This window comes from Tympanuchus pallidicinctus, unplaced genomic scaffold (genome assembly GCF_026119805.1).
Source record: "Tympanuchus pallidicinctus isolate F22 unplaced genomic scaffold, pur_lepc_1.0 scaffold9, whole genome shotgun sequence".
In the NCBI taxonomy this organism is placed as follows: Eukaryota; Metazoa; Chordata; class Aves; order Galliformes; family Phasianidae; genus Tympanuchus; species Tympanuchus pallidicinctus.
The window spans coordinates 11428343-11455109 of record NW_026294813.1 but is presented as its reverse complement, the minus strand read 5'-3'; the positions used below and the strand labels follow the sequence as shown (position 1 = coordinate 11455109).

The 26767-nt window shown below is 37.6% G+C and overlaps 1 protein-coding gene across 5 annotated transcripts in view; it reads right to left on the bottom strand.

Annotated features, from left to right (window-relative positions):
* FYB1 (FYN binding protein 1) overlaps positions 1–26767 on the bottom strand; it is a 66850-nt gene that overhangs the window by 7908 nt on the left and 32175 nt on the right. For 2 of the 5 annotated variants that reach the window (XR_008203202.1, XM_052670347.1), the window contains exons 3-14: positions 15193–15346; positions 13706–13764; positions 12511–12530; positions 11695–11741; positions 10219–10336; positions 8561–8717; positions 7403–7535; positions 4545–4573; positions 3303–3372; positions 2651–2791; positions 1953–1984; positions 852–921 (exon numbers count right to left, since the gene is read on the bottom strand). Coding sequence is in view for 1 of the 5 variants with exons in the window: in XM_052670347.1 (XP_052526307.1) it covers positions 852–921; positions 1953–1984; positions 2651–2791; positions 3303–3372; positions 4545–4573; positions 7403–7535; positions 8561–8717; positions 10219–10336; positions 11695–11741; positions 12511–12530; positions 13706–13764; positions 15193–15346 (1030 nt within the window). In the remaining 4 variants the exon portion in view is untranslated. The remainder of the gene's footprint in view (positions 1–851; positions 922–1952; positions 1985–2650; positions 2792–3302; positions 3373–4544; positions 4574–7402; positions 7536–8560; positions 8718–10218; positions 10337–11694; positions 11742–12510; positions 12531–13705; positions 13765–15192; positions 15347–26767) is intronic. The other 3 variants (XR_008203201.1, XR_008203203.1, XR_008203204.1) reach the window with 3 other exon arrangements.

Below are 26767 nucleotides of genomic sequence, written 5' to 3'. Positions count from 1 at the left end.
CTGCATTACATTTCAAGTTCTTTTTTTTTCTTTTTCCCCACAGTCCTGATATGTTGATTTGCACCACTGATCACTGAAAAGTCTCACTTCCTAATTACCTTTCCTGGTGCTGTACCTGGGAATTGAAAGTCAGAGCTCTGAATCGCTCTGAATCTGTTTCACTGATAGTGAATGTATATGTTTAAAGTAACTGAGATCTAAGGTGGACCATGTCCTGTTTTTATACTCCAGATTAGATTACCGTAATGCAATCTGTATGTAATTCCACTTTAGAGAAATCAGTGATAGCAGAATGTGACAAGTTGCAGTCAGCCCTACAAATGCTTATAGCACATCTGTGCTCCAGAGTCTCCAGAGATGGCTGTGAATTCCCAGTACAGGGATAAAAGTTTTCCAAGTTGAACTTCACACTTCCAGATGTGTTTCATACTGATAACATTGAGCACTATCTCCTTTTCTCAAAAAATACTGTAGCAGCCGAGATCAAGTACAGTAGTTATCTTAAAAGTCTCCAGATTTTAATAGGAAGAGGTCTGCACGCAGATAATCTACAATTAAGGATCTTTAGGTCAGACATTCACTTCTACTTCTTGTTCGTCAGAGACTGCATTTGTTGAAGTTCAAAGCATTACTATTTACAATAATAATATATATAATAAATTACTATTTATTCTGTACTCTAATGCAATTATTGTTTCAACATGTAATGTAGGTCGTTGCCAACAGCAGGGTTATAACAACCACTGGACCTGATACCACCACATACAGCATATATCCACCTATACTGAATACTTTGAAAATATATCAGAGCGTCCTGAAGATTTTTAATCAGAATAGTAATTTTCACTTGCTTGAATTCAGGCGGTGGAGGAGGGAAGTCTGAGGAATCTACATCATCATAAACATCATTGTCTCCACAATCTGAAACAGTAATAGACAGATTCAAAACTATTACACGATCCGTGAGTAGCTGTATTACAGTTCATAACAGTATAGGTAAGTTGACAAGAAGCTGCAGCAAGTCTTGTAGTTGCTCCTTGTCTGTGGGCCCTCTGTTTTGCACAATCTGCTGAGTAAAACATACGTAAGCAACCCTTTTCAGAATAAGACTCTTTATTAATAATAATAGGTATTCACTGATATTTTAATCTTCTTAAGCTGGAACAAGTTTTAGCACATGTTGGCTAATGCAATAGCCTTTAATCTTCCTTTTAATTAGTCTCTTTCCCACTGTGTTGCATCAAAGTCTATTTTTAGGATTTTATTTTAATATACACTCAAGTGCTTCTATTGTACTTTGGTCAGTGTAGCATTGCCTAGAAGTGGGCACGATTCACACATGCACTAATTTTTTGGTCACCTTATAGTGTCAAATTAGTAGAAAAGATTTTTACCACAAAAATGTACTTTGAATCACATCCAGAGCATTTGTGGAAAGGAGACAATTATTCAACTTATCAAACCCATGGCTTAAAAAAGTCATGGTGGGAGATAAAAGGTTTAGAATTCAGTTCAGGCAGCAGTCTGCAAACTTGTGAGAGTTTGCTCTTTATTTTATGGCTGAGCTGGTATTTATGTTTTCTTACAACAACACTAAAAGTGATAAAAATAACAGCAAGCATCTATGCTTTTGAACTCTCTCATTAAGAGTTACTTTTCAAATGTATCTGTTCACACATAATGTTAAATGAAAAGAAAAATTGGAATTCTCCAAGAGAAGCATCCTTTAAAAATACATTAAATTGTTCTCTAGGAAGCTTGTACTGTATCAGTACTTCCTCATCAGTGGATCAGACACATTTGAAATTCATTTGCTAGAACTGGGTAAGTAATGGGAAATCCTGTTTCCTTCCTTGGGTATCTTTTTGTGACTAGGACAATACAGAGTAATATATATGTACGAAAAAAAATCAGTAATCAATATGGGGACAGAACAATACACTATTAATTACCTTTTCCAAACTGCTTTGTTGAAGGAGACCTGCTGGAAAAAAAAAGAAAAAAAAAAAAGAAAAAATATGGCCTTATATATTTATATCACATTTCACATTATTTACAACACTTACAACAGAAGGGCTCCAAGTAATGTCCAGGCATTTTTAAGACCTGCTGACACGTCAAGGACCAAATGTTTTTTACTACTGAAAACTAGCTTAGAAGTGAATGAGAAAAGATTATAGTAAAAACATTAATTGCTGACCTAACCACTAAGCAAGCTGGGAAGAAGATAATTTTTGCATTTTTCTCCATGAAACATTATTCCTAAAATCTGGATTGGCAGAACTAGATTTACCTGTTCATGTCAGCTGTATTGCACTGGTGAGCAACATATATTTAAATAGAAAACAGAAGAATCTGGTATCACCAGAGTGGAAGAGATGATGCATTATTTGAGCATTTTTTGTAAAGTATGTATTTTTTGTTACATTTTAGTTATTAGGCTCATGCAGCAAATATCGCGTGTAAGCATACTAATGACATTGTGAAGACAAGAAGAAAAGAGATCAATGTTTTTTGCAGAAAAATATTGTTCTGATTTGCAATTTGGTGCATGATTCATTAGGCTGCAATGAGAACATGTTAATAGCATGTGATCAATGCTTTATTAGCATTAGTTAATATGCACTGTGATTTCCTAGCAGACTCTTACAACAAATCTCCATTATCTTCTGCCCCATTGACTTTGGCTGTTTTTTCTCGTACACTTTTCTTTTTGACATCTTTGACCTTTAGTTTCTTCAAGATTCCCCAGGACCAGATATCATTCTTATCTTCATCCTGTGATACGGACCTTTGGAGTATGCATGCGATTATCACAATGTAAAATGTAACATTCCTTTCAAAATCTTCAGTTGTAGTTTTTCATTGATGTACACAGTTCTCATTAATGTCAACACTGTATATACCAAAAAATGAGGATGCTTAACTATCTAAAATGCTGAAGTATGTATTTTAGATCTTCCATAGAGACACATTTATAGTTGTAGATATTCATTGACCTGATTTTTGACTTGGTGCTATTATGCAGCAAGCTAAATCTTTTTTATGTTATTTTCATTTCAGAGTTATTTGGTCTACCTGGTGATTTTCAAGATTGCAGCTTCTTTTGCTGATATACTAAAATTAGTTACAAAATGAAACTTCTCCTAAAGACCAAAGAACTTTTTATTTTTCAGATTCCTGTATCACCTGATGTATAGTCACTTACTGGTAAGCCCAACTGTTGCTAATTACTGTGTCAAATTTTAAGAAAATAAAAACCAAAATTTAAACACAACTTTTTAAATGATATGAAAACATACCTAGAAACAGCATCTGTGTCATCAACGCCATCGTAAATTTCTTGATCGGAAGGAGGAGGTGGGAACATCTCTTTAAGAGATCAGAAAGTTAATGTATTTATATTTAAGGCTTCTGAGCATGGTACTAATGACTGGCCTCAGTGCGTCAGATTTCTGAGCAAAGTGTGCAATATCCTTATAAACTGAGTTTTTCTGTAAACCTGCAGAGCCTAATTATTAAAACAGTAGTTGAGACGTATCCCAGTCAGGCACATCATCCAAAGCACTTAAACATGATGACGTTGCCATTAACAAGAGCATGAATAGAGAAAACAAATGGATTTACACTGTATTTGATGAAATTCTCAGCAGTTGGTTTTGTCCCATTTGTGTGATGACTTTTTCATGTGTTTCTGTTTGTGATGATTGAGGATGTCAGACCAGCACTTCAAGCAGGTGACACCTTGTGTTCATCCACGGGACTTACAGGCAAGTGCAATGCAAGCTCCCCATTTTGGCCACAGCTCTGACCTCTCAGCCCCACCTTCCTCAGTGCAGGGCTAGCTCAGTTTCCATACCCATTTCCAGCTGCTGGTCAGACCTCTTAGTGAAATCTGTACTTATCTGGCAGCAGCTTCATTCAGGACTGCCAGGGGATGCTTCTCCCATGACTAGTATCTAAACTCTAAGCTGAGAAGATGAGCTGTGCTCTTGTGATCAACAGAGAATGCTACATAAATATATGTGTTACCAAAGAGGAAAATGATTTGAATGTGTGTTTTTGACAGTGTGGAACTGCTGCAGATTTAAGAGTTAGGACTCAAGAGTATTGCCAGAACTGACATACTCCTTGAATTCGCCATCAAAATTCACTTTAATTGGTAATATCACTGGCTGTTTCAGAAATGGATTTATCTGGCACAAAATCTTAAGCTCACATTAATTTGTTCTATATAATAATGTTTTCTAGTTATATCTTTCCTGTTTTGCAAGGTCATTTACCTTTTCATAAAAATACCTTAATTGTTGGTAATCTAGCATGCTTCCAATTCAAGCATGTGAAGACAAATTAATTTTCATCCAAGTTAACACAGGTGTAAGAAAGTGAATTTGGCCACTACAGTTCCTTGTTTGTTGTTTGTTAGCTAATGCATGGCATGATGGTGGGTAACTACTGCATTATTTGGAAGCTGCAGGGGCCTGGATCTGAAGGTAAGCAGTATACAGAAGCAACTTCCCCTAAAAGCACACAAAGAAACTTACTTCCAGCTCCATTTCGACCACCATTCTGACTGGAAAAACAAAAACAACAGATGTTTTAGAGAAAATACTAGTTATTTGAACAAACAAGCAAACGAACAAACAATATAACACATCATGATTACCTCCTGCTTCAATTGTTCTTAGTTCTAAACCTCTTGGCTTTGGTACTCGTTTGTACTACTGGCTGTGCACTACAAATTCTGTGCTGAAAGCTCAGGCACAGGCTTGTATGTACTGTGGGGGCTGCAACTGAACGTGCCACTTCTGTTTTTCTGTCTGCAGAATGTGCGCTGACTTCTTACAGTCAAAAAGAAGGTGCACTCTCAGTAGTGCTAAAGAAAGTATGTCATCTAATCGATAAGTGAATTAGCTCTTAGATGAGGGGAGATTAACTTTTTGCAGAGTTAGGTAAAAGAATTTAGGAAAATTTGCTCTGTTTTTGTCTTTGGAAATAGTTCATTACAAAATAGATGGAAAAGTGTTTTCAAATGTCATTCACAATAATTCACAGTGGAATACGTCAGAGTTATCAACGGCCACTTCAGTTAATATAAAAAGGAAAGGGACACAGCATTTGCAGAGATCAAAGCAAATTTAAAGTTACAGATAGGTGCACATTTTCATATCTGCAGCATACTTAAATCTAATTGTTATTAATTGATACTATTGGAAATTTATGGCATTTTCACTTAATTTCAAGGAGGTGCAAACCATTGTCTAGAGCTGTTAACTAATTATGTATTCAGAAAGGATTTTTTATTGCTGTTGATGTCATTAAACTGAAGAACAAAATATGGTTTATTATTACAGGATAATTTGAGTTGGAATAGATCTTAGGATGTCATGTAGCTCAATTGGATGGAAATTATAACCTGACTGAACATATCAGAGTGCATCCACACCCTTTAGATTCACACCTTATGAGGCAATTTTCATGGGATTAAATAGTCAAAAAAATTATTGCTCAACTTCTTTTAATAGGTGATGCTTTAAACCTCTGACTGCATGTTTCTAGAATTTCAAGGATTCTGTATTAGCGTGATGTTCTAACTGTAACTGAAAAGAACCTGATGGGCTCAAAGTTGCTCAGATTACTTCCAAGTCAAAGTCTTATTTAAACTTATACATCAAAGTGAGATTTTTCTTAAACTCTTGTGCCAGGATCTACCGAGACACAGTAGCCCTAGTCATTTATAATTTTGGAATATTAATAATGCTCCTGATAATGAGATAATTCTATTTGGTAAAGAGGCTTTTTTTAGTGTGGCATTCTTACAGTGGTTTAAAAACATGTTGATGCACTTGAGACATTCCAACAATTCATGCTCATGAACTGAACAGAATGCTATTAATCACTAGAGAAGATAAAAATGTCAAAATAAACTTAAAGGATTTAATGAAGATGAGCCATTCATTCAGCCATGCAGGTTCCTTTATCTATTATTTCAATATGCAACAATGTAAGTATTCTTGTCTGCTTTTGAAATTGAGAAATTTGAGGAATTTGAAAAAGGACTGAGGTAGCTGATTGTAAGACTTGACATAGTGGAATGGGTTGGCCGGAGAAACTTCTGTGATGGAAGCACCTAAAACTTTGAGTATCTAAGCCCCAGAATAACTCAAATAACTCTTCTGACTACCATTACTATGATATGAGACCAATGCACATTGAGGGAAAGTGATACTGAGCAACCTGCAAAAATACCAGATGCAAAGCCGTATTAGTTACCTAAAGAATGCCAACCCAAAGGCAGATCTTCAAAGTGCTGCTTTTGGAGCTCATGAGGCAGTTCTAGCAGCTGAGGATCATCTGTGACCCAGCCAGACAGCTGTGGTCATTTTAATCCAGCCAAGTCTCTAACCTAAGGTGCTGGAAGCACTAAAATCAGATATAACAACTGAGTGTTACATGACAGTAGTCCTGCATACTGAAATCCTCCATGCTTATACACAGACCTCTTATCTGAATTCCAGTGTATGTGATTCTGCACAGGATGGAGAATGAGCACTGGTTTGTTACTTCATGCGACAGACACAGACTCTCATATTAAAGCCAGGTAACAGAGTTACTACATTCATTCTGGGCTATATGATAGCTCCAGCTCCTGTCACAAGATCGTAAATATACTACCTTGCCAGCAAATTTGGCATCATCTGGAGATGGCCATTTCCTAGATGCAGATATCTTTGACATTAAAAGCACGGCACACTGAAGTACAGAGACTGTGATGGAGCGCTGCATTTGCAAATGCGTGGGGACTGTTTAACTGTAGAAGTTGATCTAGGGGAAGATGACCTTGCTCATGACAGAGGAGTTGGAACTAGATTATCATTCAAGGTTCTGTTTTGCAATTCTATTTTTTTAACAAAAAGTTAAACAAAATGTAGCTCATACTCATATCAGGGAATAAATAAATAAATAAATAAGGAAGAGAGGTAGTAAGGCTTATCAGTTGAGAGCAATGACAGTGATAAAAAGTTCTCCAACATAGTGACTGCTTCTGGAGTCTTTCATTCTTACATGTTAGAAAAGGTAGTATATGACTTCAGGAAACAGAGCAAGGAATGAGAAGGAGGGGAGAAAATAGCAAATCCTGCAGGTTTTATGTTTTGTTTCTTTCGAGTTGTGATTGTACACTATGGACAGCAAGGATTACTCCTGAGGATGAGTGCTTATAGATAGTGAACCACTGAGTCCATTCTTATTCTTTTGACTACTAAATGAATAGTATTTGGTCACATGTTTTTGATATAAATAATTGTTTTTGTTTTATGAAAACAGTCTACTTGGTAGTAGTAAAACTTCTCCTGTTTAGTCTGGCTGAGATGATTCCTTTTAATGTGTTCCTTATACATACCTGCTAATACTGTCCTGCTCTCCAACATCATCATATACTTCTTGGTCAATCTCTGGTTGTTTCACAACAGCTTGTTGCTTTGTTTTTAAAGAATCATAATCAATTTCCACTACAGTTGTTTTAATGTATCCATCTAAATAAATGAAACCATGTTAATTACAGAGTTTTATAGCCTGCAGTAAAAAAAGCGTTTTAACAGAAGATACAGAATCACTGATTATGTTATATTGGATCATCTTTGAAAACAGTCAGAGAAATGTGTCATTCTATCTGCCTACATATGTACAAATCTCATCAGCTTGTGTCAAGTTAACTTCATCTTTGCTTCTTGGCTACAGCCTAAGAATTTCTTTAGCAGGCTCCAAAAAGAGAGCTGCTACATGCTCCCTATCAGTTGACTCTGGGTCCACTGCAATCTTTTAGCATGTTTAAGGACAGTCCATGACGAAGGTTCCAACATGATATAAGGAAGGAGAGACACTTTGTCCAGTTGTACATACTCAAACTCATAATGAAATTGTCATTTCAGTCTCCTCAAAATTTAAAGCAGTGCTTTTAATAACTTTCACTGATTTTAATGACTTCCACTTGTGGATCATCTTTTAATATCTTTGCTACACCTCAGGAGCCAGACAATCAGTCCTTCATGATAGTCATGGGTCCACTGAATTTATTAATACAAGCAGAAAAATGTTTTATATTTCAGAAAAAAAAAAAAAAAAGATAAATCAGTGGAAAAAAAACACTTAAAATAAGATCTTCTATTCTCTGCTTCTAATTTAGGCATCCATTTTATTTCTCTTAGAACAATTTGAAAAAGCCAACATCATTACTTGCATGGAGCCAAATTCTGATGTTATTTTGAAAGATGATACTGAATTACCTCTCAACAGGTCCTTGAAGATCCAAGAGTATGCCTAGAATAGTTCCTAACTTCTTGTAGTGCCTGCTACATTATGTTGTACAGTAACTTGCTGCTATGTACTGAGACCTGCATGCCAGGTAAGGACAGCAGGGCTCATGGTAGTAATTACTGCTTTGATGATCAGTGGCTCAGTCTTGTTAAGGTGACTCTTTTGGTGAAGTGCTGCATGCACACACATGTTCCCTGTCCTGTAGTGAAAACATTCAAGAGCACAGTGAAGAAGCAGAACTTACAACATCCTTTTATCCTGCCCAGCCACTTTCCTTCTGGGTTGTCTGTTAGACGAATGATTTCAATTTGATCCCCCTGCTTGACAGTCAGTTCATTCTTTCCTCCCTTGCTGTCAACACAAGCCCGTGCCTGATGAAGGACTTGGATGGGTCCTGTTAACTGCGGAGAAAAAAAGCAACAAAAGAAGTCACAGTTGTAGAAAAATGCAGTTCTTTCCCAAACATTCACACAAAAGATAACATAACTATCATGATGATTATTTGTTTCATTGGCATTTAAAATACTGTAGGCAAATACAAAGACATCACCCCTACTTCCAACTTATGAACTACAGTTAAAACTGGGTGTTAAAAGAGAAGGCAACCAGATAGTAAAAAACAGCTGAGTGAGTGGCAGAAGCACAGTAACAGAGGACTAAAATCAACCTGTGGAACTGTTTCTCACAGAACAGATTTGTATTTGATTCTACTGGGCAGCTCCATGTAGTTACAGCAGAATTACTGATACGAAGAAACCTCCAGTAAGATTAAGAAAGTCTTCCACATAAATTATGTGCAGAAAATTATGCTTTATAAGTGATCCTACAAGCACCTACAAGTGATCACTCAGTTTGGTAGAATTCAGGAGTCTCTTTATGTATGCTGAAAGGAAACTTGTTTGGATTTTAACTTGTGTGGCTTTTTCAGTAGTGTTGCAGTAGGGTTTGGCTGGTAACAACTGTAGGCTATCTTAGGAAAATCTATTCCTATATGAAGTAGATATCTGGCTAACCCCCGACAAACATCAGCTAAACCACTATTAGCTATTAATATTTTCCTTTAATATTTTCCTTTAATGTTTGCTCTTTGGCTCATATCAGTCTTTCGTCACCAGTGCAAGGCCATGATGTGGGAGAATCACTATGGCTTCACTGTGTACAGTGCATAATAGAAAGGGAGAAAAATAAATCCACCTACTATGTACAATGAAACCAAAAGCAACAGAGTAAGAACATCACACATAAGCATCAATTAAAAGAAAATGATTGGCAATTTTGTAAACTGTGGGAGCGTGCTGACCACCGGCTCCATAAAAATGGCAGAAAGCAGAAAGAACTACCTCATAACTCAGATCCTAGGCTCTGACAGTAACCATAGCTCCCATACAAATGTACCATACTCCCTTCCTTAGGCTGGAAGTCCCTTTCAGATGGGGACCAAGACAAGGGCGTTGTGATGCTATTTAGTGCTGAAATCTCTTAGAGGCTCAATATGGTTGTGTCTAGCTTGAGTTAAGCAAACAGTATGAAGTATATGGTCCCCAGTTTCACTTTTATAAAGGACTTTTGGTGCTATTCAGTGAAGGAAAATTATTTTAAACTAGGAAGTAAAGAGAAATGCTTTTAAGGCTTTTTTTCTATTCATAAGTAGAACATAAGGGAATTTAATGAAAACAGCATAAACACTGAAAAAACATCTTTGTCTTCAGTACAGAGTCTGAAATCAGGCGTATGCCAAACATGAAAGGGTAGATGAAAACTGTACTCAGGATTTATCCAGGTGCTTGACCTACCTAGCACAACAAATACACATCTTAGCTGTCTGCAAACTATTTTGAACTCAGCAATGCTAATTAATGAATCTTAAATGTCTTTGCCCAGTTTACAAAACAAAGTGCTTACTTTGAACTTCTTCCTTATTTCCTGCTCTTTCTTTTCTTTTTCCTTTTGTTCTTTCTTTTCTTGATCCAGTCTTTTCTTTTCTTCCTTTTCCGACCTCTTTTCTTTTTCCTTTGATGTTCTAGAATTAAAAGCAATGCAAATCTCAATAGAGGTTTCTTACCCAATGTCAAAAAACAGCTACATGTGACAGAAGACTACTTCTCCCAGTGAAACCAAAGATGCAAATTCTAAACCCAAATGCGGTTGCAAAAAATTGAAGAAGCAGCCCTCTCTCTTATACCACATACATAATTTAAAGTAGCTGTTTTTCAAGAGGACAATGTAGCAGAAAGGAAGGCCAGCTCTGCAGGTGCATGTCCAAACATCTCTGAACTGATTTTGGTAAGGAGGCTTGGAAACTGGCAGCAACATAGATGCCAAATACATATCCAGGCTATCAGTGGTTCACAAAACCCAAACTGAAGCCTGAACTAAAATGCAGTGCACTGTAAGTGTGCCTAATACACCAGGGTTCATTGCCTGTGATGCCTTGCATGCTGGATGGTACTAAGAGGTGGGGATGTAAGTAGGACTATAGTTAAAGCTTTGCAGGTTGCTGCCAGAAGATTGGCTGGAAGAGCTATGTTCTGCAGATCCTACGGAACCAATTGAGTGAGGCTCCCTCTTGCTTTATCAATACTTTTGCTGAATTGATGTGTTCAAATTAAAAAATAAAATTAAAAAAAAGGAAGATCTATAAATAAAAATACTAAGTGAATGAGGAGTACTTCTTTTGGCTATATTGCTTCAAAACTAACTATCTTCAAAGGGAACCCAACAAGAAATTACTGCTGAAAGTCATTATACTTCTGAAACGATATTTTGGTGTAGGAACTTTAGAATCTTATTTATTCTGAAGGAATTAGAATGTTTCTTTACATTCTGGCATATAATGAATCCCATATATTTAGCCATTAGTGCATTGAGACACTCCTCAAAATGAAGAGCTAAAGGGTGAGCAGAGCTCTGATTTCAGCTCTACAGAAACGCCAGGAGTCTTGGGCCATGAGAGTTGTAAATCCAGCCAAATGAAAGAAATTCATTTATGTACATTTATATACAAAGCAAGAGCAGCTAAAACAAAAGGATCTCCCTGGTACAATAATATTGAGAGGCCTGACCTTACTTTTGCTCCTAAGCTGTAATTCGAAATAGTGATTCGTACATGTTCATTAGATCAGAAATCAGACTTTCCTGTTACCTAGCTCACAGTAATCACATTTTTTTATTACAGAATTTTTTTTCACCCCAGGGCATATAAGATATAAGTTGGAAAAAAACTGTGAACAATCTGACTTTCTCTAAGTGAAATGAATGAATCCAATAATGCTTGGCAGCTATTGCACTGGAATCACACTATTGTGCCAGATGAAGCACCCTTTGTAGGAAGCTTTTGCTAATAAAGATACAATAGGCTACAGGGTTTTAAATTAATACCTGATGTCATTTATGTCCTCGTACATCTCGCCATCACTTCCTTGGTCCTGTAAGACAAAAATCATTTTCAGTGGCTTAGATACATCTGGAAAGAAGAAAATACACCTGTTATATGAACTTCATATGGACTATATAAAAACATTTACAGCAAGATGTAAATTCAGATGTTCTCAAGTCTAGTTACTACATTTTCAGACTCATTCTTTTTTTTTTTTCTCCTGACTTTATATTTGTGATATCCCAGTTATAAAGCCCTGAATTGTTACTATTACAGTAACAGTAGCACAATGCTTCATCAAAAGTGGCTGTTTTAATTGCAATGCTAGTCCTGGAAAGCCTTTATCTGCAGTGATTACTGCACTGCCATGATGAAAGTGCCATGGTTAATAGCAGCAACTAATATCCCAGTCTGGAATGCTTGGGATCAAAATGGAAGACAGATTAGGTACTTGAATACATCCAGACAAACCTGTGCTTAACTGATGCAAGTCATTCACTACCAAAATAGAACAGGGCCCTTGTTTCTGGGAAAGCTCAGTAAGATTAAATGTCAGAAGAAATAAAAGGGTTTTTTTACACTCTTTTTTTGTTAAACACTCTTTTGTTAAAAAATAAAAACCAAGTACTGGTGTCAAGCCAGCTTTGATAATTAGCTCCAGGTTGCTCTGCTTACACAGTTTTATTTATGCCCTTCATAATAAGTACTTCTACAGTTTATTATCAATATGGCTGGATTAGCTCCACAACTAATTTTCTAATTAATTGGAAGTAACTTGCAGTAAAATGAATAAATTTATCAGGGAGGATAATGCTTACCCCATCTTTATTTCCAGGACCTGTTTAACAACAACAAAGAAAAAAAACCAACACAGGATATTATTTTTTTGCTGTTCGAAAGCAATCCACTCTAGAGTTAACTCTTTACAGACTGCTGAAACATAAGTGGCATTAACTGGAAATAAATGTAGACTCTTGCTTTCAATTAGGATCTGAGAGTGAAAAAACCAGAGGTTTTCAAGGTATTTTTTCTTGTACTTTGTAAAGTAGACATACCTGCCATAAACATTTTATTTCACCTGCTGTTTTCTGAAAACTAGCATATTTCACCACATTTTTAGAGGTGAAAAATTTGTTTTCAAGATTCTTCAGTGACACTAATATACCTATGCAATTTTTATGCAAAAATGTCCACTTACACAAGAAAATTAACGTTAAAAAAAGACAAATCAGTGTGAGCAGACCACATAAAACTTTCTTGCACCAGCCCTGCAGCTGAATAGGGGATGCAAAGGTTTTCCTGTTAAGCCGGTGTCTGCCCTGGGCTGCAGGAGAAGGAAATCTGAATCCACCATTTCCTCCTCCTTGCACAGGTAAGCTATGTAAGCAAAGAGCTTGGGCTCAGATGCTGCTCCAGCACCCACACTGCTGTACAGCACAGATGGCCATCACGCTGAAGGACACATATTGTGCCTGGCACAGACTGATGCCTCCAGAGCAGAGATCAGAAGGCAGTCTGAAATTCTTTGTGTTGCAATCTGCTTGCTTCTCTGGCTGCTCCTGGTACAACACTGCCACTCACTGCCTCTTACAGAAGGCAGATTAGAAAGAAAAAACACTAAAAGCACAATGAATATATTATTATTTTCTTAATCAAGTATAAAACAATGTCTGTTTCACCAAGGCATACAGCTTCGGCTCTGAACGAACAGCATTCATTTGGGCTCTGATTTTCAAATCTGCTAATTTGCTGTCCCAGTACATTTAACAGAACAACAAAATAAATACGGAGTAGGGGAAGAGTGTGGAATAGAGATATTTAAAGCAATTCTTGAGAGTATGTCATATTAATTGTAAAACAGCTATATGAGAAAAACTTCTTCACTCATAAAACTGCAGTACCAGCATAATCACATGAATCATTCACGAACACATTAAGATAAATATGCCTTTGCTTCTCTTATAAATGCAATTTACTTACAGCTTCATATAGCTGTTGTTAATTAGAACTTACCCATCCTACCCTGTAAAAGAAATTCAACGTCATCATAATTTTCTTCAATGGCTGGATTTCTGTAAATAAGAAAAAGGGAACATGTGAAAGCTTTAAAGATGATTTTATGATTGTATTTTCATATAACTATTTTTTTCTGGTGCTTCTTCAATTATTTTACAGAATGGCAAGGCACTCTGTTAAGCCTCATACGTTCCTTAAGTACTCGTGCAGTTCCCTAAGCTGCTCTTCCTGCGATTCGGTTTCTCACACAAGGGACACCTTGATCCGGAGTATGAATGGAGAAAATGAGCTGAAGGCACTCAGATACCATGGAGATGGGTGCGGTATGAGAAATACAGTAGGCAGATGGGCTGACCAACTGAGTGTGTTGGTCATCTTAATCATGCTCACAGGTGAGGGCTTCTCACACAAAGTACAAGCAGAATGCCAGATGTTTTGCACAACGTTAAATATAGCTCCACAAATTGCTCCCTGACTTGTATGGCAAGTGCAAACAAGGGACGGGAGAAACCACATCGTAAGGGTGGGCCGGGTACAAGAGCTCTGGTGTTGGATCTAAAAGTGCTCTCAAACCGAAAGAAGTAAGAAACTGAAAATTTAGCCGGCAATTACATTGGAGATCTCTAACTTTTGAACACTTTATAATAGTCGAATGAAGACTATCGACCCGAGCATTCATTCATCAGAGAGGCGTCACGGGAGCGAGGAGGGGAGAACGAGAACCCCCTAACAAACACCAAGCGGGGCCGCCGCCACCAGGGGGGGACGCAGTGCGGCTCCCGGGTGCAGCAGAGCCCAGGCGCTGCCGGGCGCTCCCGGCTCCCCATCTGTCTCCCCGTCTGCTCTTTGAAGCCAGCTGCTGGCAGGAGGAGAGCTCGATATTATCCTCGGCTTGTTTCCGGTCACTTTGCACGCCGTAAAGAAGTGCTCTCTCCTCTTCGCTGCTGTAGGTTTCCCGATTAGCTGGCGGCTTTTCGAAGAAGGGCGAAGTAAGACCGAGGCGTAACAGAGGCTTCTAATATTATCGCGGGCGGCCAGGCTGCGCTCCGTCGTGCGGTTTCACACCCACCGCTGAGCTCGGTTCCTCGCGCTCGCACGGGGGGGTGTCAGCTAAGACAGACTGACCCTCCGGACTCTTTCCCTCCGGAAAGATACGCTGGACGGCTTGCGTTACTGACTCGGCCGACTTTCTGCAAGCATACGAAATGTACCCCTCTTTGGAGTACAAAAGCCAGCAGGGTGTCTGTCTGCTCCCTCCCCTACCGCCTTAGCAAGGGGCAGAGAAAGCGTTCTTACAGATAACGCTATATGGGGAAACAACTAAAAAATGCACAGAGAATGGAAACTTTTCCATACAGGAAGGGAAAGGGTAACATGAGCAAAATGCCCAGAAAATTGGAAAACCATCTTCAGCTGCTACTACATGAACAAATAGGCAGAAATAGGAGAGAAGACAAAGGACCTCGGATGTTAAGCTCACTTACATTGTTTCAGAGCTGGGCTTGACATTTCTGGGCGGCAGGCTGGGAGCTGCAGGGGTGTGCAGGGATGGGTGAGAGGCTGGTGGAGGAGGTGGTGCAGGTGGGGAGGCTGCTGGTGGGGAAGGGGCCATTTGTTTAAACCCTTCATTCTTAGGTCCTGAAAAGCAAACAAACAAACTAATAATAATAATAATAATAATAATAAACAAAACAGAACAGACTAAATTAACCAAGCAAACAGCTCAAGAAGCATAGAAAATGGAAACCTCCTGCCTAGAAGAATTTAATTCCTACAACAGTCCTTGAAAATGTTTTTGCAAACATATGAATAAGATACTAAAACATCAGTTTGTCCCATGTATAAGCTGTTGTGCTCTTGAATTATCATTTATTCTACAGTGCGCCTGCAATGATCAGTGCCACAGAAGCAGTGATGCAGTCTTGCTGGAGTTTTCCTTGCTCAGAAACAAAGTTTAAAGGGAAAGGATGAGAAATGAAAAGACTTTTTGGTATCAATTAAAAGCTGTACAGATCTCTGTACAGCTTGAAGTAGATTTGTAATGTCAGCTATAGAAGATAGGATCTAGTTTTTTAACTGGCAAGCCTATACTAGAAAAGATGCAATGTGGGAAGTTACACCCTCAACAAACAGGTGTAGTCTTAAAAACAAGATGATGCAGTGCAGGAGAAACACAGAAGCCATAATTATGTGAGTAGACTGCACTGTGTACTGCACTGAATGTGTGCTCCACACAGAGGCTGCAACCAAAACTGTTCTAACTATTGCTTTGAGAGTTCACATTCAGAGAAGTTACTCACACATATTCAAATAAAATCACTGCCTGGATGCCATGATGTTAAGCACAGGATTATATTTTAACGAGCATTAGTGGATTAAAAGCTACCCATAAGGAATTCTTCCCAGCTGTATGGAGCGAAGTCCAGCAAAATCTGAGAAAGAGAGGAGCAGGAGAAGAAAGGGTATTCACATGTCAGTTAAACCAACAACAATCAAAAAGAACCCTTTTGTCTTCTGGAGGTCCTCTTCAAGTTTACACCTGTGTAGTGAGATGAATATCTTGTTGTGAACAGAGTAATCTTCCAAATTGTTGGGAAAAAGAAGTGGCTTAAACACAAAGCAAGAAGTATTTAGTAGTGGTTAATATCCAGACTGAAACAGTGTAAGACTACTGAAAGAGCTTTCCTTAGCTGTTTGGGAATTTGGGAATTTGAAATTCAATGGAAAAAGTTCTCGTACAGATTCTCTTTTTGTAAATTTATAAAATAGAATGTTTAATTTATCCATAACGCATGCACAAAAAAAAATGTTAAGAATCCCATTACCTGTCTCTTTTGGGATGATGTCATTTTAACAATATCGTGAGACAGAACGAGGAGCCTGAAGCCTATTGTATTACAGAATAAAACGGTGGGCAATATAAATGTTCTGTGCTTCATTTCTCCACTTCAGATCATTGTTGGCGGCAGAAAACAGGAGTTATTCTTATCTCCTTGCATTAGTAGACATGAATGTGACAGGGTAGTTGCTATACTATGTTTATTTTACCTATTTTTGGTAACAAATACCAGAACAAACTGAATTTGTCATGTACCCATCTACAGTGCTGGCCAGCCATTTGCTGCTCAGGGCTAGACATGTGTGCATGAACAGTACTTCTTCCTGATAACCTCCTAGGCTGTAACTGCTGTGAGTTTAGATAAGCTAAACGCGGCTTCTGCATGTTAACAGTTCTCAAAAAAATTATCTTCCATGGACTTGTGCAGTCTCTCCTTCTCCCCATGCAAGTGCACTGTAATGACAATATGCTGGCAAGAATCACAAAGTCTACATCAACCCATGTTGGGAAGGGGGTGTTAGGACTACCTGACCCAGGCTTCCCTCCAAGCAGCCAGTAAGTATGGCTTCTTCATGGCTTCTTGAAGCAATACCCTGAACATACATATCAACAAAAGTAAATTTGATGAGATTAAAATGTGTGAGATCATAAAATTTTAATGCCGAAAGTGCAGTTTTCTTCAAAAGCCTAGCCCCAGAACAATGTGAAATAACACCGAGTACTGAAGAGACTGCAGCAGTGATAACGGGCACCAGCTGGAAAGAGCCAAAGTGGGAATGATTAGAGATCTTGAAAAAGTGAATTCCTGTGACCTGAATGAATTGTGTTATTTTGGTGAAGATGACAAGACTGAAGGAAAGCAAAAAAGCAAAAAAGAATACATAAAAGTCTCTGGCAAAGTAAAACAGTTCTTTTTTAAAAAATAAAAGATAAAAACAACAACAAAAATCACCCCCTGCTTCTCCATTTATATGGCAGAGAAGACTAGAAGTAATGAGCTTAAAGACCAGCACTAGCTATTAGGAAGCATTTTCTAGTTTTCCTGGTTTGGAACTGCAGGCAACCAAGTATCAATCTAAGGAGCATTAGCAAAAAGCTTTTTTTCTCAAAACTTTCTAATTGTACAAAGATTTCTTAAGGGTAGAACTCAAAAAAAATTAGTGTTTTTGTCTCAAAATTGTTATGTATTAGACCTTCTTGTCACATCACTGTTCTTTTTCAGCTGTCAAGTTGTTTATCCTCTGTCTTATCTAGATCTTTTTTTTACAAGGCACTGAACTACTTAATTTTCAGTTCACTTTTATTTAATTCTCATTTATCTGTTCGAAGTCTCTATTCATTGAGACTACCAGCAATAATCCCTTATTTCTCCAAAGTCCCTGATGAAGATTAATACAACTGACTGTTCAAGCATTTCTCTGCAGCTGGATCCTTTCAAGTGGATTCTAATCAAAGAATGAAGGCAGAAAGACTGCTTTCATAAAAGTGATGTTATTTGGTATTGATTATACTCTGAAATTTTTGTGTTTTAACTGCCAATCCCATATCAACTTTTCCACGGTGATATATCATGCTACAGTATTGCTTCACTGTGATTAGTTTGTAGGACTAAGTAATGATTCTGCTCAAGTTCCTGTGCATAGTACTCCTTCCACCCTCTCAAGAGCCAAATCAAAGCAAAAAGAAAAAATGTCAGGAAAGAACTCCGTATGCATTTTAGATTAAACACCTTTTAATTCTTTTTAAGTATGAGGATTGAACAACCTATCTGTTTTTATCTATTTTCATTGCTTGATGCTTAGATAAACTGAATGGTTATAATGGTAATGGAAACATAGCTTTTTCTGTTCTCTAACTGTTGAAGTGATTTAGAAGTGCAATTACCTACACCTACACAAACTGAGGCTGCTCTGAGTATAAAATGCTTCAATTCTAATACTGAAAATAATGGGATGAGTGAAATAGGGAGGCAACACTCAGTATGAAAAGGCTGTTAGGAGGCTTACAGAGACAAAGCTATATGATGTTTCAGTAGAAATTTATCTATCTATCTATCTATCTATCTATCTATCTATCTATTTGTATTGGAGCAACTTAATTTTACCCCCTTCTCTCCCTGGTACTCCGAGGATTCAGAAAGGTTCTGTGCTGGTACAGGAACTGAAATCAACTCTGGACAGTCAGTATGAGAGATTAAATCAAAACTGTCTCCTGGTTAAGGAGGAGCCTAAGGGAAGCCACAGAAAACAATGTGATGGACCATCACTGCATGACAGCTTTGATTACTAACACTACTTCCAAATGGCCTCTTCTCTGGTCTTTGCTTTTTCACATACCAGGAGGTGCTGAGAAAGCAGATAAAGAAACTGAAATTCTTGACAAAGAAATGAAAGACTGGATGAAATGTAATTAGTTCCTCAAGTCATGTGCAGCTGTAGAGAAGCTAAGAGAAGTTTGCCATAGAATCTTTCCATAAAAATAATTAAAAATTGCTGCTAATTGTGATTGATACTAAACTTTTAAAATCATCTTTAGAGCTGTAGCACTCACAGCAGAACTGAGCACAGAACACTGTAAACTGTTCTCCTATGGGCTTGGGGAGGCTTTTCTAACCATTTCTGTATGTGCAGTTAGCAGAGGTCACCTGCATTCCTGCAGAACATTTGTATATCAGGAAATTCAAACACTGAAATTGTCTTGATGTAATGTATATACCTTGACCCTTGCCATTGCTGACTTGTGAAGGAGATAATGAAATATCTTCAGTAGCTAATACAACATCTAGAGATAGCACTCAGGTATTCTGCATTATAATTTTAGTAAAAATCAGCCTGAGTATAATAGTTCTCAGTAACACCCATGCTTTACTGTGTGAATTCAAAGAGAAACTATAGAAAACAAACAAACAACAGCAACAACAAAAGCATGGAAACAAAATATAAACAGATAAACCCAATTCCTTGGCACCTCTGTACTCTGTGCAGTCACACACAACTTTAAGGTTAGTAAAAAGGGATGATAACCTTTCTCTCCTTACTACAAGTCATCCATGACTGCCTCAAAATGCTGCATTTCTCAGTCCTGAGATACTGACACCAGAAACACCTAGCAGACCTGGAGGAAAACCCCAGCAGCACCTGTATTCCTTACTGAAGGAAGACACAATCACAACGAGCAGTGCTGAGATGAAACAGGAATCTGATGAGAGCCAGTGCTTCAGCAAGGACGTACTCTCCCCAGTCTTTTTCAGACTCGCGAGTTTTATGATATGGGCTTCAATGCTGACAAAGCTGAACTGGCACATTTCTATATATATTCTTCCCTAAATATCAGGATGTTTCATTGCTTGGATGAGAGGCTAGCAAACAAATGAGGAACAGTATCAAATTCTCAGCCTGAGCAGATCAGAAGCAGTCAAAGAAAAAAGCACAGTAAAGCACTCACAGCTGCAGTTCAGTTCCCATGAGTTGAAGGTACAAACTGCTGATCAGTTCAACCTGTGATTCCTTGGCACTAAGCTATTAAGTAGCAATGATGAAAAATAATGGTTTTGATAGTTGCCCATGAGGTAGGAAGCAATCCCATTCTGCACAGCTTCAGCTCTTCATATTTTTCTTGAACCTTGGCTGGATTGCAGCAACTATGAATGCCTGCTGAGAATGAAAAGGACCTCTGGAGGCTATTTGGTCCAACCTCTGCTCAGGCAAGAACGGTCGGAGCAGGATGCCCAGGATCACGTCCAGACTGCTTTTGTAACCTTGACTGCAAGAACTGTGAATTACATGTAAGGTATTGGGCCACAGCATCTAGGCCTCCATCCAGAAATTTCTAACTGAAGAATGCATACTGAAAAATAGAAACTGGACTTACAGATCACTGTAATTTCAAGTTCACTCTCATCTCACCTACTTCACCAAAAATGTATCAATAAACACGTTATAGAAAAACCTGTTCCATAAGAAATAGTTTTCTTGTATATAGAGGGGAAAAGCTGTTTCTTCATTTCGTATCCTAAAAACCAGACCATCTCTCTTTCTTTAGTCTATGGAAAGACCTCCTTCTTTATGATTCCTGATACAGTGTGCTACCAATTAGGAGTCACCCCTTTCTGGTTTTGTTAATGTAGAGAAAAACTAACAATAATCTGCTACTGTAAGGAAGGAGGTTTACAGAGTAAATGCCTGGAATTTCATACATCTAAATGATTTATTTATTTTTTTTTTTCCCATGAAAAAAAAGGACTTCTAAGATTTTCTAGGCAGTTACACTGCTGGTCAAAAGTTTTGCATTTTGAAGTAAACATTTATTTTACAAAATAAAATTCTTTTGAGCTAATTTGCAGATGTGGTATTGTTTTTCAGTTTTACTGCAAAACGTGTCACCATTTCTACATACAAGATTGGGGAAGGCTTCTGGGTTTTACAGAGAATTTGCTGAGAACCTGCAGCAACATTTGCAGCAGCTGATCACCCACTTCCTACTTTATTCATAATTTGCAGAGAGCTGATCTGTGCTCTGCTTCCCTAACCTGCATATTGATTTAGATACAAGCCGTTATTTCGTGTTTCATTATTATGCTCCTTCGGAGCTGCTGAAAGTAAACAGGCTATGCTTGCAAGATTTCTGGAGCTCAGTGCTTTTCATATGCTGTTATCAGACGTGCTGTAACCGTACAGACATTGAGATTACAGGAGGCATTGCTCATGCCTGTAAAACAAAGACCACAAAATGGTTTTGATTTTGCCTTCCTTGAGTCCAGGTCCTACCTTAAGACATATTTCAATACAATCTTTATTTTTTTTTCTTTTCTTCTCAGCTCTCCTGACTGTTCTTTATCTAAGACAATAAAAGTGGTTTCTCAGTATTATTCTGAGGAAGTTACCTCCCACAAAAGGGAAATTTTGGAGGAGGGAAATGAGGAAAATGAAGACTTAGCTCTGCTTAGCTCCTTCCGTTTTAAGAAAACATTGCTGATGTTTGCTCATACACCATGGAAATCAGGATCTGAGCAGGTAGATAGAAAATTTGTCTCTCTTTTCCACATAGAACATCTCATTGATCTAAACTGGGAAATATTTTCATCGGTTAAGTGGTATTTCAGTGCCTTACATTCTCAAGATGGCACAGAGACCACAGATTGCATACCTTGATGACAGCATATCCCATTCTACTCTACAACAAGACTGTAGAAACAAACAGATGAGGGGTAAAAGAACACCAGAAAAATCTACAAATGAGGTTGCTATCTGAAAACATTAGACGTACAATCAGTTTTGAGCTGTATGGTGGCTAAATATGAGATTGAATATTCAGAATACTTTGAGCAGAGCTGACTGGCTTGAGGGAAATGATTTCAAACAACTGATGTGTAACATGCAGAAGCATATCCTTATCTAAAGGGGAACCAATATTTATTCCCCTTTGAACTGTAGATAAAACTTTTAGTTGTTTGATGAACAAACCTTAATGATCATTATTATTACTTTTCTCAGCGAGAATTATTTATAAAACTGAGCCAATTATTTTTGTATTGTATGGGAAAAATATATGCAGGAGAAGAATAGAATAGAGATGGAGTAAATGCAAGATAGTAGTAGTTTAAAATTAATTAAACAAATGAATGAAGAGCTTGACAATTTCTTTGACTTGTTCAATGTAAAAAACAAGGACATCATGTAAAGCATACAGTTCTATTTAAAAAGTAACCTTAGAAGTGCAAACACTGATAGTCTATATGAAATGTCAGTTGCATAAAAAATTCCCACGCTACAAAATATTGCATTCAAATCAGGGGCTTTTTGATCATTTATCTTCCAGATCTGCAAACAAAGAACATCATTGTTCCAAATTTAAAATTTCAGGAAGGCTCAGTTTCAGGAGGAAACTGATAACATCAGATACGTTCATTGATAAAACAAATTCTTTAGGATAAAATTGTCAGCATACTGCTTAAAAAGCTTCTAAGATCTTGATGTTTAAATTATATATTTCTTTCTATCAGTACTGAATAGTTACTTTAGTATTTAATAATTAATAGCAAAGCATTCCATAATAACTAGCTATTTCCTATAAGAAGTATTCGGCTAACTAAAAGATCTTTATTATTTTCAGAAACAAGATATAAAGAACTTGATGAAAATGATCTTTAAAAAATGTATCAAATGATAAATGGAAGATTGAAGCATGAGAAGTTACTGTCTTTCAGAATAGAAGCTATATAAATAAAAATTTTCATGGCAATTTTAGTGGAAATATGTATATAATTGTGTTTAATGAAGATAGCTGTATTCTTCTACACCTGATTCAATCCTACAAGATGTTTTCTCTGGAAATTGAGAAAAAACTGTCTTGACTTTTCAAGTCAAAGTACATTTGCCAAAGTATACCATAAAAAACGTAAAATCTAAGCATTCAGTTTAGTCTTGATTTTTCTATGAACACTTCACAACTTGTGTGTATGTGCATGCTTGAGAGTATATTTAATAAAAGGAAAACGGTTATTGCTTTCTAGTAAAAATTGACATTCCAGGTTAAAAAGATTTGTGCATGTCTTTAGAAGGACAAATATGAAATAATATGCATAAAGCTTTGTGCTGTGTTTATGTAGCATGGTTTAGGTGGTGGTGGGTGAAGAGAGTGCAGTGGTGGCTTCTGTGAGAAGATTCTAGCCATTTCAAAAAGGGACTCACCATGGCCAAAGCTGAGCCCATCAGCAAAACTTGTGTCACTTCTGTGATAACATATTTAAGAAAAGGAAAAAAAAAAACCATCGCGTAGCAGCAGTGAAAGAGAGGACTGAGAAAAACATGAGAAGGGCCCTGCAGGCACCAAAGTTAGTGCAGGAGTGCAGGAGGTGTTCCAGGCACTGAGCAGGGGCGACCATGAGGGAGTGGCAGTGACAAAGCATTGCAGACTGATCATAGCCCCCATTCCCCATCCCTACACTGCTTGGCATAGGGAAGTTACAATGAAGTCAGGAGTGAAATTGAATCTGGGAAGGCAAGGGTTGGGAAAAGTTTTTTTGTTTATTGTTTCTGTTTACTTTTTTCTCACCATCATACTCTACATTAACATTATTAATTAATATATTGTCTATATTAACAATAAATTAAATCAGTCTTCCTCAAAGACTTGAATCGTAGAATTCTAGAATTGTAGAGTCATAGAATCACAGAGGTTGGGAAAACCATTAAGACCATGTAGTCCAACCGTCAACCATGCCTGTGGTCATCCTAAACTTTGTCACTGAGGGCCAGATCTACACTTTTCTTGAAAATCTCCAGGGACTCCAGTGACTCCACCATTTCCCTGGGCAGCCTGTTCCAATACTACATCACTCTTTTAGAGAAGAAATTTTTCTTAATATTCAACCTGAACCTTTCCTAGTGCAACTTACAGCTATTACCTTTAGTTTTGATGTAAATTACATGGGAGAAGAGGCCAACTGTCACCTCACTGCAATCCTCTTTCAGGTAGTTACAGGATGATAAGGTTTCCTCTGAGATTCTGCTTCTCTAGAGTGAACAATGCCAGTTCAGCTGCTCCCCATAAAACTTGTGCTCCAAATCAAAACTGAACACAGTTCCCACAGTGTGGCCTCACTAGTGCTGAGTACAGCTGCTACTAGTCTGACCCATTTTATGTTTGTTTCCTTTTTTAAAAATTTATTACTTTATTTGTTTTCAGAAACAGGATTGTGGAAAAGCACATGAAACCTCAGCTCTCCCTCCAAGGAATCCAAAAGTAGACAAATGATGGTAATCAGACCTGCGTCATCTACAGGAGAGTATTTCACTTCTACAGTGGAACTATGAAAGCTGGGAAAGTTGTTTTGGAAAACCATTTAGAACTCAGGAGTGTTCAGCAGTGCAGAAAATTGGATTTATTTTATAATATCGTTATTAACTTGTGCACTGTGACTTGCATAATACAATCAAAGAATGAAGGTTCATCTAAAGTCCTTCTTCATGTGAAGCAAAACAGATCCAGGAAATGACAAGATAGAACAGAATATACAACATTGTACAGTTTTACGTATGAGAACCACCAGGGATATATTACTAAAACAATTAGGAGAAATTAAAGACATCTCAGCTCAAAGAGAAACTATGTCAGACTTGAAAGGTATGAGAATTGCAGGCATTTTTGTAAGCCAAACACAGAGGACTGGCTTGGATCTAGCTAAAAGTGAGAACTTCAGGCTTCAGGATGCATCTTATGAGCAACATGTTGATCAACAATCAGCTGAACATGAGCCAGCAGTGTGCCTAAGTGGCCGAGAAGACCAATGGCTTCCTGGCTTGTATTAGAGATAGTGTAGCAAGCAGGATTAAGGAAATTATCATCTGTCTGTACTCTGTTTTAGTGAGGCCGCACCCTGAGTACTATGTTCAGTTTTTGGCCCCTCAACAGAAGAAAGACATTGAAGCCCTTGCGTGTGTCCAGAGAAGGGCAGCGTGTGTGGTGAGGGTGTGGGAGCACAAGTCTTAGGAGGAATGGCTTAGGGAACTGGGATTGTTCAATCTGGAGAAGAGGAGGCTCAGGGGAGACCTTACTGCTCTCTGTAACTACCTGAAGGGACGTTGTACGAAGGTGGGGTTCGGCCTTTTCTCCCATGTCACAAGCAATGGTTTAAGAGGGAATGGCATCAAGTTATGCCAGAAGAGATTCAAGTTGGACATAGGAGAAATTTCTTCTCTGAAAGAGTGGTCAGGCACTGGAACAAGCTGTTCAGGGAGGTGGTGGAGTCACCATCCCCGGAGGAGTTCAGTAAATGTTTAGATGTTGTACTGAGGAACATGGTTTCCAACTTTACTATGAAATTACCTGTAAATTAATGTGATACTCTGGAGACCCATCGCTACAATTAACTGTAAAGCAAAACACAAATGAACTTAATAATGTGGAAATTTTCAGCTAGTTCTTATCATTTTTCTTGAGCTCTCACTTAAAATTGTTAGTGTAGATTGTATTCTTATTTTTATCTAGGATAAGACCAGATTTTGGAATACACGTGTCCTTGTTACAGCAAAATTATTTGTGTTTTGTTACCTATTGAATACAACCAAATGATGAAGATTCATCAAAAGCGTTTCACTATATGAACCAAACAGGCCTAGGAAAGAAGAAGATATCAAAAACCGAAAAAAGAAAACTTACAGAAAATTATTCAATTGAATCAGCTTCAATGTTTTTCTGTCTAGCACTTTTTGTTCCCTTTGTCCACTTTCATAATAATTCAAAGCTGTGTTTTTCTTTTTACCTCAGAAGTTTTCCTAGTGTTCTCAATACATCCCACAAAGGTTTCTTTTGTATGCAGAATAATCCCAAAGGCATTTTGTTGTTTTCATCCAGCACTGACCCCAGTTTAGTAGAACACTGGCTTGTAAAATTACATAACACATCATGTCTTTCATTCAGTTCTTTGCAATTTCTGGACTAATTCAAAGAACATATTGGGAATATACTTGAATTCAAACCAGAAATACCTCAGATCAATTTCAATTACTCTGTTGATATCATTTTGCAATTGCTAGCAAGCGATCGTTTAGTTTTCTTCAACAGAATAAATAGGTGCATCTTCAGAATCTTAAATTATGCATCTCAGATACTGAATACACAACTCAGGATTGGGCTAAATGGCATTTAGCTTAGTCAACTGCAGGAATGACTCTAGAATTCGTATGTAGACTGAAAATACGGGAGAAAAACATTTGTGTGCTTGTCGTTCATACAAGGTTACTCATACGCAGTCCACATTTTGCTGTTAATTTTACAGCAGTCTGGTCATATAAAAGGGAACAAGTATACCAAATAAGGTCTTACAAAAAAAAAAAAAAGAGAATATATCACAGAAGATCTATGAGTGCGCCAATTATAGCAGCTGTTTTCTTAGGCAGATCAGTAATTTGTAGTCATACTACAATCAGAGTGGTTATGTTCATTTTTAAATTGCAGTTTACTTTTTTTTTTTTTTTTTTTTTCACTGATATAAGCCAATCAGAGTTTTGGGGGGGGCCTTTAAACAATTAAAAGCAACACTTACAAAACTTCAGTGACAGGATTTTTTCCATAGTATTAATATTCTTCTTTGCTGTGGAGAGTCCTGAAGGAGTCTCTGACTGAAGCAGACAGAAAGCACATGATTGCTCTTTGTTTGTTTACTGAAAATTTTCAACCTAATATTCTGTAATTATGATGCATTTAATTATAGCTGGAGA